The sequence below is a fragment of the Hemiscyllium ocellatum genome, chromosome 24 (assembly GCF_020745735.1).
Source record: "Hemiscyllium ocellatum isolate sHemOce1 chromosome 24, sHemOce1.pat.X.cur, whole genome shotgun sequence".
Taxonomy (NCBI): domain Eukaryota; kingdom Metazoa; phylum Chordata; class Chondrichthyes; order Orectolobiformes; family Hemiscylliidae; genus Hemiscyllium; species Hemiscyllium ocellatum.
The window spans coordinates 39,985,039-39,999,668 of record NC_083424.1 but is presented as its reverse complement, the minus strand read 5'-3'; the positions used below and the strand labels follow the sequence as shown (position 1 = coordinate 39,999,668).

At 37.6% G+C, this 14,630-nt stretch overlaps 1 protein-coding gene across 4 annotated transcripts in view; it reads right to left on the bottom strand.

Annotated features, from left to right (window-relative positions):
• nos1 (nitric oxide synthase 1 (neuronal)) overlaps positions 1-14,374 on the bottom strand; it is a 74,902-nt gene extending 60,528 nt beyond the window's left edge. For 2 of the 4 annotated variants that reach the window (XM_060844028.1, XM_060844029.1), the window contains exons 1-2: positions 13,528-14,374; positions 2,613-2,733 (exon numbers count right to left, since the gene is read on the bottom strand). In XM_060844028.1, coding sequence (XP_060700011.1) covers positions 2,613-2,733; positions 13,528-14,252 — 846 coding nt within the window. In that variant the 5' untranslated portion in view covers positions 14,253-14,374. Of the gene's footprint in view, positions 1-2,612; positions 2,734-3,411; positions 3,425-9,794; positions 9,806-13,527 lie in introns of all 4 variants that reach the window. The other 2 variants (XM_060844030.1, XM_060844032.1) reach the window with 2 other exon arrangements.
• Between the last annotated feature and the right edge of the window lie 256 nt (positions 14,375-14,630).

Genomic DNA, 14,630 nt, shown 5'->3' with positions numbered 1-14,630 from the left:
TTATGCTCCAATCCCTGAAAACATTCTGGCAGATAACTTACATGAAAATAATAGAAGCTGCAACTGTGTTTAGTTTATATTGTTACACAGGTGTTCAGAAGTAGGATAATTACATGAGTAACTAACGGAATTTAACTCTCTTGAAGCATGGACAATGAGGAACAGTTTACATTGGCATTGATTTGAAATTTTGTGTTTGTATAATTTCTGCAAAGAAATAGTAATAACCTGAGACTAAATTGAAACTAAGAAAAATGCCCTTTTGAGAAGACTGATTACATTGACAAGTGCACTATTCAGCTGAAAGATACTTTTCTTGGATGTGTATTGAAGAACCAGCTGTTACAACAATATTTCAGCCAAATGTTATTGTTTGGGGTTTTCAAAGGTTTCTACGCATGTTTTGTCAAGGCACTCAAGAAAGGGAACTTCTAGTCCATAAAACCTCCTGCACATCCCTGATTTTCATTGTTCCATCTGTGGTGGGTTGGACCTTCACTGACTCGGCCCTAAACTCCGAAATTCACTTCTGACATCTCTCTGCTTCTCTATCACGCTCTCCTCCAATTTAACTTATGCTCTTGCATCAAGTTGATCATTAATCCTAGTCGCTTTCCATGTGGTTTAGTGTCTTTTTTTTCTCATAATGGTCCCTGGAAGTGGCTTGAGATGTTTTTCACTTGACAAATCCAACTCTACTTCAGGAATGTTTGTAAAGAAGACTGTCCAGTGGAGAAAGGACAGACAATGATGGCATTACTGGACATTACCAGATGTGCAATACGGAAGCACTAATCCTTACAGATGGGAAACTCCAGAATTTCACTAAAAGCAGCATGGCAAACCAATATATAGTCAAATAAAACAATCTTCCAACTTTGCGTTGCTGCTGGAATTTCAGCAGCTACTGAGAGGAAGGGTGGTGTTAGAAGGGCTTTCCTGATGAAGGGCTTATGCCCGAAACATCGAATTTCCTATTCCTTGGATGCTGCCTAACCTGCTGTGCTTTAACCAGCAACACATTTTCAACTGTGATCTCCAGCATCTGCAGACCTCATTTTTTACCCTGGTGTTAGAAGGGGCCATGCTGGACATTTCCCTGCCACCAGACCATTTCTCACATAGTGAGAGAACTAAATTATTGGCTGTTCCCACCTCAGTGTCCCATGGAAGGGCAGCTCTTGCTGTGGGTATGGTTGTGAAATCCCAGCCCACCCCATCCATTGCACTACCAGCACTATGCAGACACCAACCCCCATATTGCTAAGGTCTGCCCATTCTACTGCCATGTCCTCTACTCCAAAATACCTGCCTTCAAAGCTGATAATCTTTGAGATGCTCTTTCCTCAGTTTCAGCCTCAACAGCAGCCACCATTAGCACAGGCGCTGCTGGGCTACCAATCCTTTGATTAAACCTGACTACTCTAGTGAGTGGGTAGTCATGCCACGTAATTAGGCACCACTGGAACTAGGCCACTCTAAATCCTGTCAGCAGCAGAAGCAGGATCACTTGGCACTTTCAGAACTGGCAGCAGCACTTCAGGAGTCATGGCAAGTCCTTACCCAGAATAAAATGTCTGGAAATATTTCAAAATCCTATTTTGCACTGAGTTAACATTTATTTAAAATGCCGGTCTTTTGTCTCAATGTATATCTTTTCTCCCATCTTCTGAAGACATCACTGAGCTGTATTTGAATGAATGCTGGCTATGCTCAGTTATCTCACTTTTTTGCCCATTATAAGTGTGTGAGTTAAGACAGAATGGCACTAAACCACTCTACCATGAGGGATGTAGAAATTGAATCCAATCTTAGCATCAAGAAACATACACTGTTCATATATGTATTTTCAACCTTGGTTATTCAGTCATGATCAGAATCAAGGGATCTAGCTGGCTGATTTTATACCTCCCTCTTTAGCTCATGAAGACCGAAAAGAATTTTAATACCTTTTAGCTGAGATCAGTTTATTCTGCTTGAGGTGTTTGTTGCACATAACATAATGAATGGGAGAAAGTGAAGCCTGCAGATGCTGGAGTATCGGAGTCAAAAAGTGTGGTGCTTTTCGAAAAGCATGAATTTGAGAGCATTTGATCGAGGTTTTAGCGGCATTGAAATAATATTAATAGAGGAAAAGTATTTAATAATTTTAACATTCCCCATTCAGTTAATAGTCAAAAAGTGTGGCGCTGGAAAAGCACAGCAGGTCAGGTCTGAAGAGCAGGAGAGTCGACGTTTCGGACATAAGCCTTTCATCAGGAATGAAGAAGGGCTTATGCACAAAACGTCAACTCTCCTGCTCCTTGGATGCTGTCTGACCTGCTGTGCTTTTCCAGCGCCACACTTTTCGACTATTAACTGAATGGGGAATGTTAAAATTATTAAATACTTTTCCTCTATTAATATTATTTCAATGCCGCTAAAACCTCGATCAAATGCTCTCAAATTCATGCTTCAAATTTTTAACATTTCATGTTTATAAAATGTATCAATGAAATAGATAATTAATCAGGTATGATAGAAACAGTTACTTAATACCATTTTTGTTAGCAGTCACACATTCATTGTCTTACATTTCATTTTTCTGTGATGTGAATGATAAATTCTCTTACCTGTTCGGAGTAAGGATTAGGAAGCACTGTCAGCATATTTTTGTTTCTCCACAAATCATGAAATACTCTGTCGTTCTTGGATTGAAGATGCAAATACTGCTGGCCTTTGTCTGCCTCTCCCCTAAATGTGAACATTATTTTTATTATTTAGTGGATAATAAGTCTTTTACTCATTTTCTGTTTCTAATGCTTTAGAGTAGAATTTCAATGCAACTTTGGACAACCATATAATTTTGAGTATGTGTTCCACACTATCTATGCACAAACCTGGAAGAATTTAATCTGGCATTAACTAGCCTTTTTACTGCACTCCTGATGTCAATCACAGTCTTAAATTCTAACAATCCACACTGTGTTCATTACAGTAGCACCTATTACATATCATTCCCGTGCAGTATCTCTATTATGCATGGAGCTTTAACCGAAAAATTCCACATTCATTTTCAAGGAATTTATTACCTCAGTGATTTATATTTTCCTAGTTCTTATCTAAGTATTCCGATCGACTCCTGATAGACTTAAAAATGTTGTCTCTCCTTTGCAGCCTCAGTCTGCTACTCCAGCAATGCAGCCTCCTTCTCTCTCCACAGCCCACTTCATTCCCATTTCGTGGGCCTCTTTTTCTCTACAGTTTTGCAGTCCCTTCTGTTCCCCTCCAAAATCCCTTTCTTCTAATACCAGAGAGAACTTTTTCCCTCTCCTCCTACAGCCCCTTTCTATCCCAACTCACCTTACAACTCAGCTCTTCTTTCCCTCACGCTGCTTACATTTGTATCCCCTTTCTTCTGCCCCCTTCCACCCCTTTCAACTCCCTTTCTCCCCTCACTCTTGCAGCACCCTTTATCCTCCTGCTTCAGACTCTACCCCCACCTGCCCCCCTCCCTGCACAGCCCAGAACTGGCCAGAGGCAACCACCTCTCCCTACTACCCAGTGTAGATGAAGTAAACTTGATTACTCCAGCACCTTTTCCTGAAGTAGACATGGAGACATAAGAAGACAGATAGACATAAAGAAAAAAAAAACACAATACAACATTAAGAAGCCAAATAAATGCACAATCATGATGGCAACAAGTTGAAAGGAGGTGAACACTAATTGCACAATTATACTTACTACATAATTTCAATTTAATGGTCCTTAGGCAGTGATTACTGTCAATATCTTATATTTCCATCATCAGAATTTTTTTGTGTTATATTAATGCCGTTCAACAATGTACATATTTGCTAAGTACATTAAAAGCAACATTTTAAATAGGTCAATGTTGGAAGCATATAACTGCCACCTCACCCAGCCGGAGCCATAACCCTCCATATCACGAAATTGCTTCATTATAACAGGAAAAAAGCCTACTTGCAGTCCGTTTATCAACGAGTGCGGATCTTAATTAGACTTGAAAATCATAAATTATGCTTCAATGCTTGAGCTCCTGCCTGATGTTTTCAACTAAGTTAAGAAAGGGTTAATTATACAATGTTTGACAGTGTATTGATGGTGTATTGTCATTGGTCATGGATAATAACAAAAACCATGACAAAAATAATTTATTTTCCAATTAAAATACAGCATTATACTTGTATTGCTAACATGCTAGCATCCCCATCCATTGAATTGTCCATTTCCTTATACAATTATTCTTAAATCATCTTCATGTTCAATATGTCTTGTGATCAATTTTATTTTGTCAGCTACATAGGTTGTGTCAGAAATATTGATGATAATCACTAATAAAAGATGGGAATGTTCATTTAAGAATGTGGCTAATGAAGAATATGCAATGAAGAGTCAGTTAATGACAGACATAGATCAGAATTTTCCACAAATAGTTAGTCAAAGGAAAAGAAATGGATCTTAGACAACATACACAAAATAATGACAAGTAGAGATGAGGTAAACCTTGGAATCCTCCTGATATTCTTATAAAAAATTCAATTATACTCCAGTGTGAATAACTTCATTCACCAACTGTGCTCACTGCTGGGATCTCACGCTGTTAAACTGTCCACAGTTTTCTAGTAACAAAATCTCCTTTATCAGTCAGACAGTCTTTAATTGCTTATCTACCTCAATAAAATGGGGGGGCATGTATAACCATGGGAGCACAAATTTGATTGCTGACTTTGAATGCTAAATCCTGGGTACATTATGTTCAAATTGTCATGGTAACAGTCATAACCTGGGATCACCTATGCACATATTGAACTTCTTTAATTGAAAGAAAAGAAATGTAGTGAAAAAAGACAGAATGTAAATTCTGAGCAATACAATTCAGTGATTGTCTGCAAAGCCTGAATGAATTATTCTCAATTTACAGTGAGACCATGGGATGTCACACCTGATGGATCAAGAAAGTTTCAAAGGGATGGACTTCAAACTGAGAAATGTGCTCCAAACTGAATTGTAATCCACTGTGATAATCTCAGACTGTGAACATAATGGGATCAAAGAGCAGGCTGGGTGAGAGATATGTATGTGTTCCCTTTTGAGGATTATTCAAGATCAGATGGCAAAAGGTAGTTTCAATCCTGGACTGTGTGTGTTGTGTGCTGTGGGGGTAACAACTGACGAAACGCATAGTCATCTCTGTGCTGCAGGTAAAAAGAAAGAAAGTCTCTCATTCCTTTAGTTTTTGAAGCCAGAAAGCAATGAAAACCTTAATCAAAAGAAAACATGATTAAAAACCTAACATAATGGTATAATATCCATGTTAACTCTTCATAGAATCCAAAGACTGATCCTTCTTCCTTTTCTAACTTTTCTCTTTATTGGACTCAACTCCTATTTCAAATTTGTGTGTGTATTAATTTTTCTCATGCTTCCTAACTAATAAACTTACTCTTTCATTAAGTCAAAAAAGGCTGGTTAAATTGGCTCCTTTAAAAACATAAGTTCATTTGGTCTGGAAGAAAGTTTTTCCACCAGTAAAGGAATACTTTTAATATTAACCTCATTCTGACCAAATGAGGGGGATGGATGAGCAAAGACATTGATCCAGTTCATCCCTTCTCAACTAGGAGGTTGATGATTTGTGATCTCCAATTGTGATAACTTGGGAAATTTTGGCAATGCACTGGTCATAAAAGATTCAGGAATGCAAATTAAGGTTTATGATTTACAATCATGTATTATCTCCAACTAAAGTAGGCATTGATCTTTAATTTATAACTCCAATGTTTCTTACTCACTTTTTTGCTTTCTTAATATATTGAAATACCCACAACAAAGACAACAAAAAGTGTGTACTCAGAATAGTCTCACATTTTTTTCTTTTGAATACTCATCTACACAGAAAAGCATTTCTGATTTTAAAAATAAACCTATTAAATGTGTCTTCAAGTTTATTTTTGGAGGAAGTGCAAAAAACTGAAGAGGAGAATAATTTCATTGATTGAACAGTATTGAAAGATTCTGGAAAATTAGATGCACTGCACATGTTCAGAAATTATAGTCACAATCCAATCAGTTCTAACAATAAACATTAAGTCTCAACTCAGACTTTTGAGAAATGCTGAGGTGTTCAAGTAAAAACTTCATTGGAGTCATCAAAAAGCATAAAAGACAATTCAAAATAAATGCAATCAATTTTTTTTTGTGAAATGTGCACATGTAGTTATTTTTAGTTTTGAATCCTTATTTTAGACATTAGATATTTCAATTTCTGAAAAAATGCTAGACTTATTTTTTGGAGATTTCAAAAAGCACTGATAAATTTGCCAAAACCCACTGCCAGGTTCTTAAACTTGGTGGCCATTTTGTATGGAGTGATGAGTAAGTTTATATATTCATTTTTTTTTAGAATAAATGTCCTCCTAAAGATTAATGAAGGGATACAAAAATGCAATAGTAACAAATCAAATGATACAATAGATAATATGTGCAGCTGTATAATATTTTGAATATCAGTCCAGTCTACGTTAAAACCTTTGTGCAGAGGTCAAAGGCTAATAGTCCATTTTGATAATGGCTGTACTTTCTGACATCAAGTCACTTACACATTAGCAGTGATGTCTGTTATAAATGTAGGAATAAATGTTTTTACAAAAACAATTAATGTTACAATTTTAAGAAAAGAATGCATAAGGCCACAGACTTAAACCATTAAACAAGGAAGAAGATTTTAATGTTTAAATATCGGCTTAATATTGTGCACTACACAGTCAGCAATTATTAGTGTGTTGATGCCAGTAACAGTTCCTTCAATGATTTGGGATTCTATTAGTTGAAGCAACAGTCATTGAACATGTGACGAGATATATTTGAAACCAACTGAAAAAATAATTTACATTGGCTGTTTAAAAAAACACATGTCCCTATATATTAAAGCACACAAATACAATTAGAATGTTTACTTCAAAGTTGACATTTTTTTATTGGATCTTTCTGTTTCTAAGGTTCCATCACATTTTTCTTAATTTATACCCCCTCAATGAGGACAGAGATTATCAAGTACTTTCCATGGATAGCCAAAAGGCTATAAAAATGGTGTTATATCAGTTGAGGTAGGAAGCAAGATCATGACAAAGAATGAAAGGAAATAACAGACTTGAATTCTTATAAAAATATACAAAAAAATAGCAAAGGTGATGGTAATCCAGAGTTCCACTTCAAGATGCTAGTTAGGATACAGTGAATGTACAATGCTGGACAGCACATTTACTTAAGACCCTGGAGTGGATTAAGAGGTTTATGAGGATGATACTGGGGATCTGCAATGTGAGATTGGAGAAGTTAGGATTATTCCACTTACAGCAGGAAGGTTTAAGTTATAGCAATTAGGAAAAATAGTGCTTCTTCTGGCAAGTGAGCTGGTAACCATGCATCATAGATGTAAAATCATTAGCAAGTGAGCAAAAGGAGATTTGTTTTCACCACAGGGGATTTTTAAGGTGTGGAGAGTACTATGTGAAAGAGCAGTGGAATCAGATTTGAAAATGAGCTTTCAAAAAGCAATTTGACATGCTTGAACAGAACTAAATCACCAGGCTGAGAGTAAGAATTGGGTATGGGATTAGTTTGGGTCGCTCATCCAGACTGCGTTCACAGACACAGTGATCTAAACAGCTTCCTTCTATGCTGTAAGATTTTATGATTCTTTAATGTAGTTAAATTCAGGATACCAGATTAAAACTGGTTATGTCAGAATGAACCTCCGACACTGAATCATCAGTAATAACACTTGGAATGATACCTCAGAACTACAGTGGCCCAAACCTTTGATTTACTTAACTGAACAGCCCCTAACAAAAAGTGCTCATGCCTCAGATTGGTAGCTGTACATCACTCCAAATACATTAGCCTTATGCGCAGGGTTGGCTGTTATGGAGACACAGGCCTAACCTTGACTCACTCAGTAGAATCTCTGCCCCTATCATCAAGATCACCCTGACCAGAAACCTGACTGTGGCCAACCCCCTGCACTAGTATGGGAGGCTGTCCTTGCCTTACTCTGTAGGACCTCCTGACTGATGGTGCCTCCATAGACTTTGGTGAGGACTATCCTCCTGAGAATTTGAGACAGAGCTGCTTGCTTGCTGCACATGCGGTGTGTTTGCTATGCAAACTGCTAGCATGTGGTGCAGGTATGAGATCGATGTAGTACGTCATCAAACAGCAAGATGTACACACCCCCTGCACTGAGGACTGCTGGCCATCATTGCAAGCTGCTTGGTCATGTGACTTCACTAATTGGCAGGGCAAGACATGGATGCTGCAAGCAAGCTGTTAGGAACTAACTGTTTGAGTGCTGAAGAGCAAGCAGCCCTGAGAGGCAGCCTGGTCCAATCCCTGATCTGGATACTCAGCCATGTGTGCTGCAGCCTCTCAATAATAGCTGCTGGTGTGTCTTGCAAGTCTGTGCTTCCTATGTGCCCTTTAAATTTATTAGAGATGTGCCATAGTGGTTGTAAGGGGTTTGCAATTTCAGGCGCCAATGTCTGTAGACGAGGAGTGCATGTGGCTGGTGCCCTTGAGTTGTGCTATTCGATTGTGTTCAGTAATACACAACATGGAGGTGACTTGGAGCAAGCCGCCAGCTAAATCTGTCAGGTAACTGTTTTGACGTCATGTTGAGTTTTCTTGTTTGCCATATTTGGTAAGATAGGAAGCTGAGTATTAATGATGTGAGTTGGGTCATTAACAAGGCATTTAACAAGAAATACTTCCCCTTAATCGGCAATTTGCTGCTGCCTCACCAGAAATTTGCCCATGCTGCTGATCAAAAGCAAAAAAGGCGGGGTAAGATGCTCCCAGTGTTGAGATGGGTCTTGCTGAGCTTCTTGTCCCATTTTGCCACAAAACTCAGCTCAGCCCACGTTGCTCAGAGCTCTGTAAAATTCTGCCCAAAATATGCACAAAAACGAAGCATGGGAAATCTATCTAACACTAAAGAATGCTGCAGAATGTGAAAAAAGATGCTGTACATGCTGTTCCTTGCTTGGGCTGAGATAAGAGAATTGCTCCCTATCCCTAATGGATACAGTCTCTTGCTGAGACCCTCTTCTTTTTTCTCCTCTTATGTTCCTTTTCTGTCATGTTGCAGACCAAGGGTCAGAGAAGTGGGGCATTCAAAATTGGGAGCAAGCAGTTCCAAGTGGAACCATGGAAATCAGGACAAAATCCTTCAACAGATACTACACAACTCACTGAAGATATGACCAACTTTAAGTAGCAGTACAATCCTCCAAAAGTTTCTACTAAGACAGCAAAGGTCAGTTGAAATAAATCAACAACTAAATAAGCTGTCAGTGTTTCATGTTCCTTAAAGTAGCATGGAGTTCTTTCCAAGATTAAAGGATGGAATACCATTGAGCCCAAAAATAACAAAGTACCCAATTTCACTGCTCATATTAATATCAACTCCAAAGTGGAACATGGTGCAGCCCACAACAGAAGTGCTTTGGACACGAAATGGTATCTGTAACATTAAAATACAGGCATTATCCAACAGGATGATGCAAGCATAGACTCCTCAAGTTCATTAATTATTTCAGAGAACAAATCTTTAAACTATTTTAAGGACTTCACTTCTCACCTCTTGAGTATTCTCCTGTGTTCCCTATAAAAGACAATAAGGCAATGCCTGGCAACAAGGTAGATAATTATTTGCCCCATTTGTGGCCAATTCCTTCACAACTGGAATATTTCTAGCATTGGAAAAGGTTGCCAATGTACGAGGGACCCACTGGATAAATCCCTGGTTCCAGAAGAGTGGGGGAGGGGGGGTGGGGAGGAGGTGGCAGTCTATCATGGGGCCCCAGACAGTAGCCAACATCTCTGTGGTCAACATCACATGTCCAGGGCATGTCTAGCACCAGATTCCTCATGGTGACTTACTGAGTGGTAATGTTTGCAGGTCTAAGTGAGTGTGACATGTTCACCCATTGGATGACAATACCAGTGACTTTCTATTAATTATCTACCACTGACAAAGGCCAACATCACTATCTGCTGACGTGGGTTTGGTTGCCACTTTGGGTCCCAACAAGAGGATTTGCTGCTTCTCTTAAATATTCAGCTCTAGCAATGTGAATAACTTCCTACATCTCCACTGTACACCCTGCAGTGACCTCACACTGATAAACTACCCATTGTTTTCCATTATCCACATTTCCTTTCTCAGTCAGGCTGCCTTAGAACTCTAACTGAAACAGTGAGTAACTATGGTAGCACAAATCTGAACACTGAATTTAAAGGCCATATCCCAGGAACACACAAACAAAGTAATTCAAAAATATGTCTCTCTTTAAATTGGCCTTCTATTTTTAATTTCAGTCTTTATCTCTCTCTTTTGCTTTCTAATGTTTCTAAACCACAAAACAAAGACTACAATAAATGTGCACTCAGAATGTTCTAATATTTTTTCTCTAGTAGACACAATCCACACAATAACAGCTTGTCTGATTTAAAACTAAACCTTTTTACTTTATCTTCAGCTTTGTTGGCAGAAACATTATGGAACATAATAGCAAAGTATTTAGCATTATAATGGATTGAACAATCCTGATGAGTTCTAGAAGGTTAGGTGTGCTGCACACATTCACATATAGTCAGAATTCAACTAACTGGTCCTGAAATATTCTTAAGCACTAGCTTTTGAGAGCTTCTGAGGTGTTCAAGTAAATTCTTTAATGTTAGCATTAAAAGACACAAACAATTCCAACAATTCAAGATAGATTTAATCACATTATTGTAAAGCATGAGACTTTCAATTTTTTAGCCCTTAATTTAGACATTAAGTATTCAAATCAATGAAGGAAATATAGAATTGATCTTTGAGAACTTTCAAAAACATTTTCAGAGATTTATCAGAATTCAATTATCCATCCTTGGCAACTATCTGTGTGGAGTCTGCATATTCTCCCAATGTTTTGTGGGTTTTCTCCAGGTGCTCCAGTTTCCTCTCAGAGTCCAAAGATGTGCAAGTTAGGTGGATTGGCCATGCTAAATTGCCTATGGTGTACAGGGATGTGCAGGCTCGGTGGATCAGCCATGAGAAATGCAGGGTTACAGGGATAGGGTGAGCGGGGATGTTTTTTGAAGGGTCAGTGTGGACTGAATGGGGTAAAAACCTGCTTCCATACTGTACAGATTCTATGATTGTATGATTCATTGGTCAGATTGTTGAAACTGATGTCCAGATTATGCAAAATGATCAGTAAGTTTACACATTCATTTTGATTATGAATCTGCTCCTAGGGATTCATGAAGGGTATTGTTGACAAAGAAATTTGATCAAACAATTACAGTAGAAAGTCAGATGACACAATTAGAAATGCATACAGATATAAGCTTTCTAATATCAGTCCACTCTACAAGAATCTACATTGCAGAGATGAAAGGCCATCAGTCTCTTTCAATGAATCAAATATTCTACTGTTTAAGCACCAGACATTGGTTAAATGTGGACAATGTGCTGAAATGCATTTGAAAACAATTAAATAAAATGCTACATTAACATGTCACAATTAGTTATTTGCTGAATTAGACACATATTCCTGTACAGTACAATTTAAAAAATTCAAATAATTTGTTAATTAAAATGTTTTAGTTTTAGTTTTTATGTTCCAAGATTCTGTCATGTATTTCTTAATATTCATCAATTCAACCATGAAGCAACATATTTTGCTACAACATACTTTATCTACATTTTTGCTATTTCACTTTCTATTATCAGTTGGAACTCCTTACATCAACAGTATGTATCATGAGATGTTGTCATTTTCTTCTGTGTATAATGCACTGATAAGCTGTCTTTAGTTAACCACTGTTTTTCTCAGTTTTTAATAACAGCTCACCAACAATATTGAGCTTACTATTCTACAAAACATAATACTCTGGAAGATATTCTTCTACCCCTTATTTGATGGAATTGATAACACCTTTGAAAACATAGTGAGAAAGGAATTTGGGACAAATATTAAGTGTTAAAATAGCATAGTGCTTTTTCTTCATTTATTCCACATTATAGACCATTCACTAAAATGAAAGCTTATAGAATTGGAGGGCCTGCTTACCAGGCTGGTTCGATGGTAGAAGACAAAGAGTGTAAAGAAGGGATCCTGCGTTTGCACTTTATTGAAAGGAATTTATAAGTGGGATCTCACAAGAAGCTATGTTGAATTCTTATCTATTTGTTTTATTTATTAATAGCCTAAGCAACTCTCTGAAGAGCCACACACTCAAGTATGATGATGACACAGTGGTTGGTGTCATAGTCGCATCTTTTTTAAGTGACAAAATGCTTATGGCAGTAGAGGCTCAAAAAGTCTTGTATGTTTATCTACACAGATCAAAATGTAATAGTAAGGTGCAAAAATACTCTTAAAGGCATATGAAATGTTAGCTTTGTACCTAGAGGGCTAGAATGTAATGGGGTGCAGGTTTTTCGACAGCTTTATAAAGTCTTTGATGGGTTACATGTCAAGTAAGTTCTGTGCACTATGCCTTAAAAAGGAAATATTGTCTTGAGAAGGCAGACAAGCTGTTCAGATACATTATAATGTTACCAAGGTACTTAAGGTGAGATTTCAAGGAGGGATAAATTAGACTTTTATTCTCTGCTGTATAGAAAGTTAAGGAATGAATTATAACTTAGCAGATTTTGAAAATAATTCATTGGTTAAAAAGTAACTTTTGTCCTGGTGAAGGAATCTAAGGCATAGCATCATGAAATTGCATAATGATAAAATGATTACAGCATAGAGGGAAGCCGATGGTTTATTGTGTCAGCAACTGCAGTTTGATAAGTATCACTCCCCTTTCCCCATGCTCTATAACCCTGCAAACCTTCATCTTCAGATTATTAAGCAATTCCATTTCTTGAACAACAGTGTGTCATTTGCAATTTTCCCTATCCTCTGGATACCATTTATGCACATCAGGAAGATTTGGAGATTAAAACCATTTCCACTGCAACTTCCACATGAAAGTTAAAATCAAGGCCAGGTCTTTCAGGAAAGGAGTTAAGAAAACATGGAGCGACTCTCTTCCACAAAAAAAATGATAAAAGGTATTCCAATTTATAATTTCAAACCAGAGGTTGATGCTTATTTTGTAGCAAGTGCTTAAACTGCGTGAATTGGGTTAGAATACAGATTTACATTGATTTCATTGAACAGTTAAGGTTTCAAGGTTTAATTGAGGTGCTGAAATGCCTTCTCCGGTTCCTGTATTCTGTAGATTTTTTAAAAAGAACTTGTTGGGACTCACTTAGAGAAATTTCATTCAGTTCACTAATTGCGGAAAATCTTGAATATGTTTTGTTTTATAAAGATAGTGTGACATCATGGCTTTTCTCTTTCTCCTCCATTAGCATATGGAAATTTTTTTTTACCATCCCTGCCCATTTTCACACCCAATCACAAATTAACAAAGAATGTGATAAAATAATTGGATCAAGTTGTAAGGCTTGCCTACCTGTCCACTTGGACTTCAGCATCACACTTCCCTTGTTTTTTTTTGTTCTTTAATAGATTTAGTACAGGTTCAATTTCTTTAAGGAGTTCATCATTTTCAGTTGTTCCATCATTCATCAAGTTGTCTGTGTTGGTAAAACAGTCCTCTGATCCCTCTAAAGAGTTTTCATTAATCAAAGACATCATTCCCTTGACCTGAATTACGGAATTGGATTCTTGTGGGATTTCACTGTCCCATGTCTCTAATTCTGGATTACAGATGTTCCTCAACTTTTTATCTTCAGCTTTGAGGTTGTCTTTGCCATAGGGGCCTTGAATGGGAGAATCACTTGTTTTAGTGACAGGAACTAAAGGCTTTGTAACACGCATTGCTCTTTGTGTCCCATCACCAGTGAAGGTGGTCTCCAGGTGAGTGGAGAACCCTTCTGGACCTCTCAAAATCAACACAACAAAAGTCTCTGGAGGTATGTTCTTCAGCATCTCCAGAGCATATTCATAAGTTACATCGACCAGAGGCTTGCCATTAGCAGCAACAATGATATCGCCAACCTGCACCAAACCACTCTCTTCTGCTGTCCCACCATGGATAATGTCAGAGATGATCACAGGGGGATTACACAACCGTTGCTTCACTAAGAATCCCAGACCACCCACCTTACGCTTAAATAGTCGGACAGATATGATGTTTGGTTGCAACTGCTGGACTTGGAACTCATTCTCCTCCATGATTCAGGTGTTTCTCAGGGGATAAGCTACTTGACTTTACTGAATCTTCAGGTACTCAGCCTTTTATCCAACATAATTAATCTGTGATCACATTGGGGTTCTTCCAGTCTTCATAAAGCCCCTTTTTGTTCATTTAAAGATACACTCTAGTATAGTAATAGTTGAGGAAGCCAACGAATAACTGTTCTTGCTGTAATAAAATAAGAATGTTTTTGTTCGTAACATTTATTTTTAAGAAACTTCACTGAATACATTATTAGAATAACTTTAACAATAACATTTTTCAATTTCAATTATAAAACTAAATGGTTATCTCGAGACAGGTAAACGTCTAAGAATCAAATATTTGTTTGTGTCCTAGGAGTTCGAGAGGGCCCT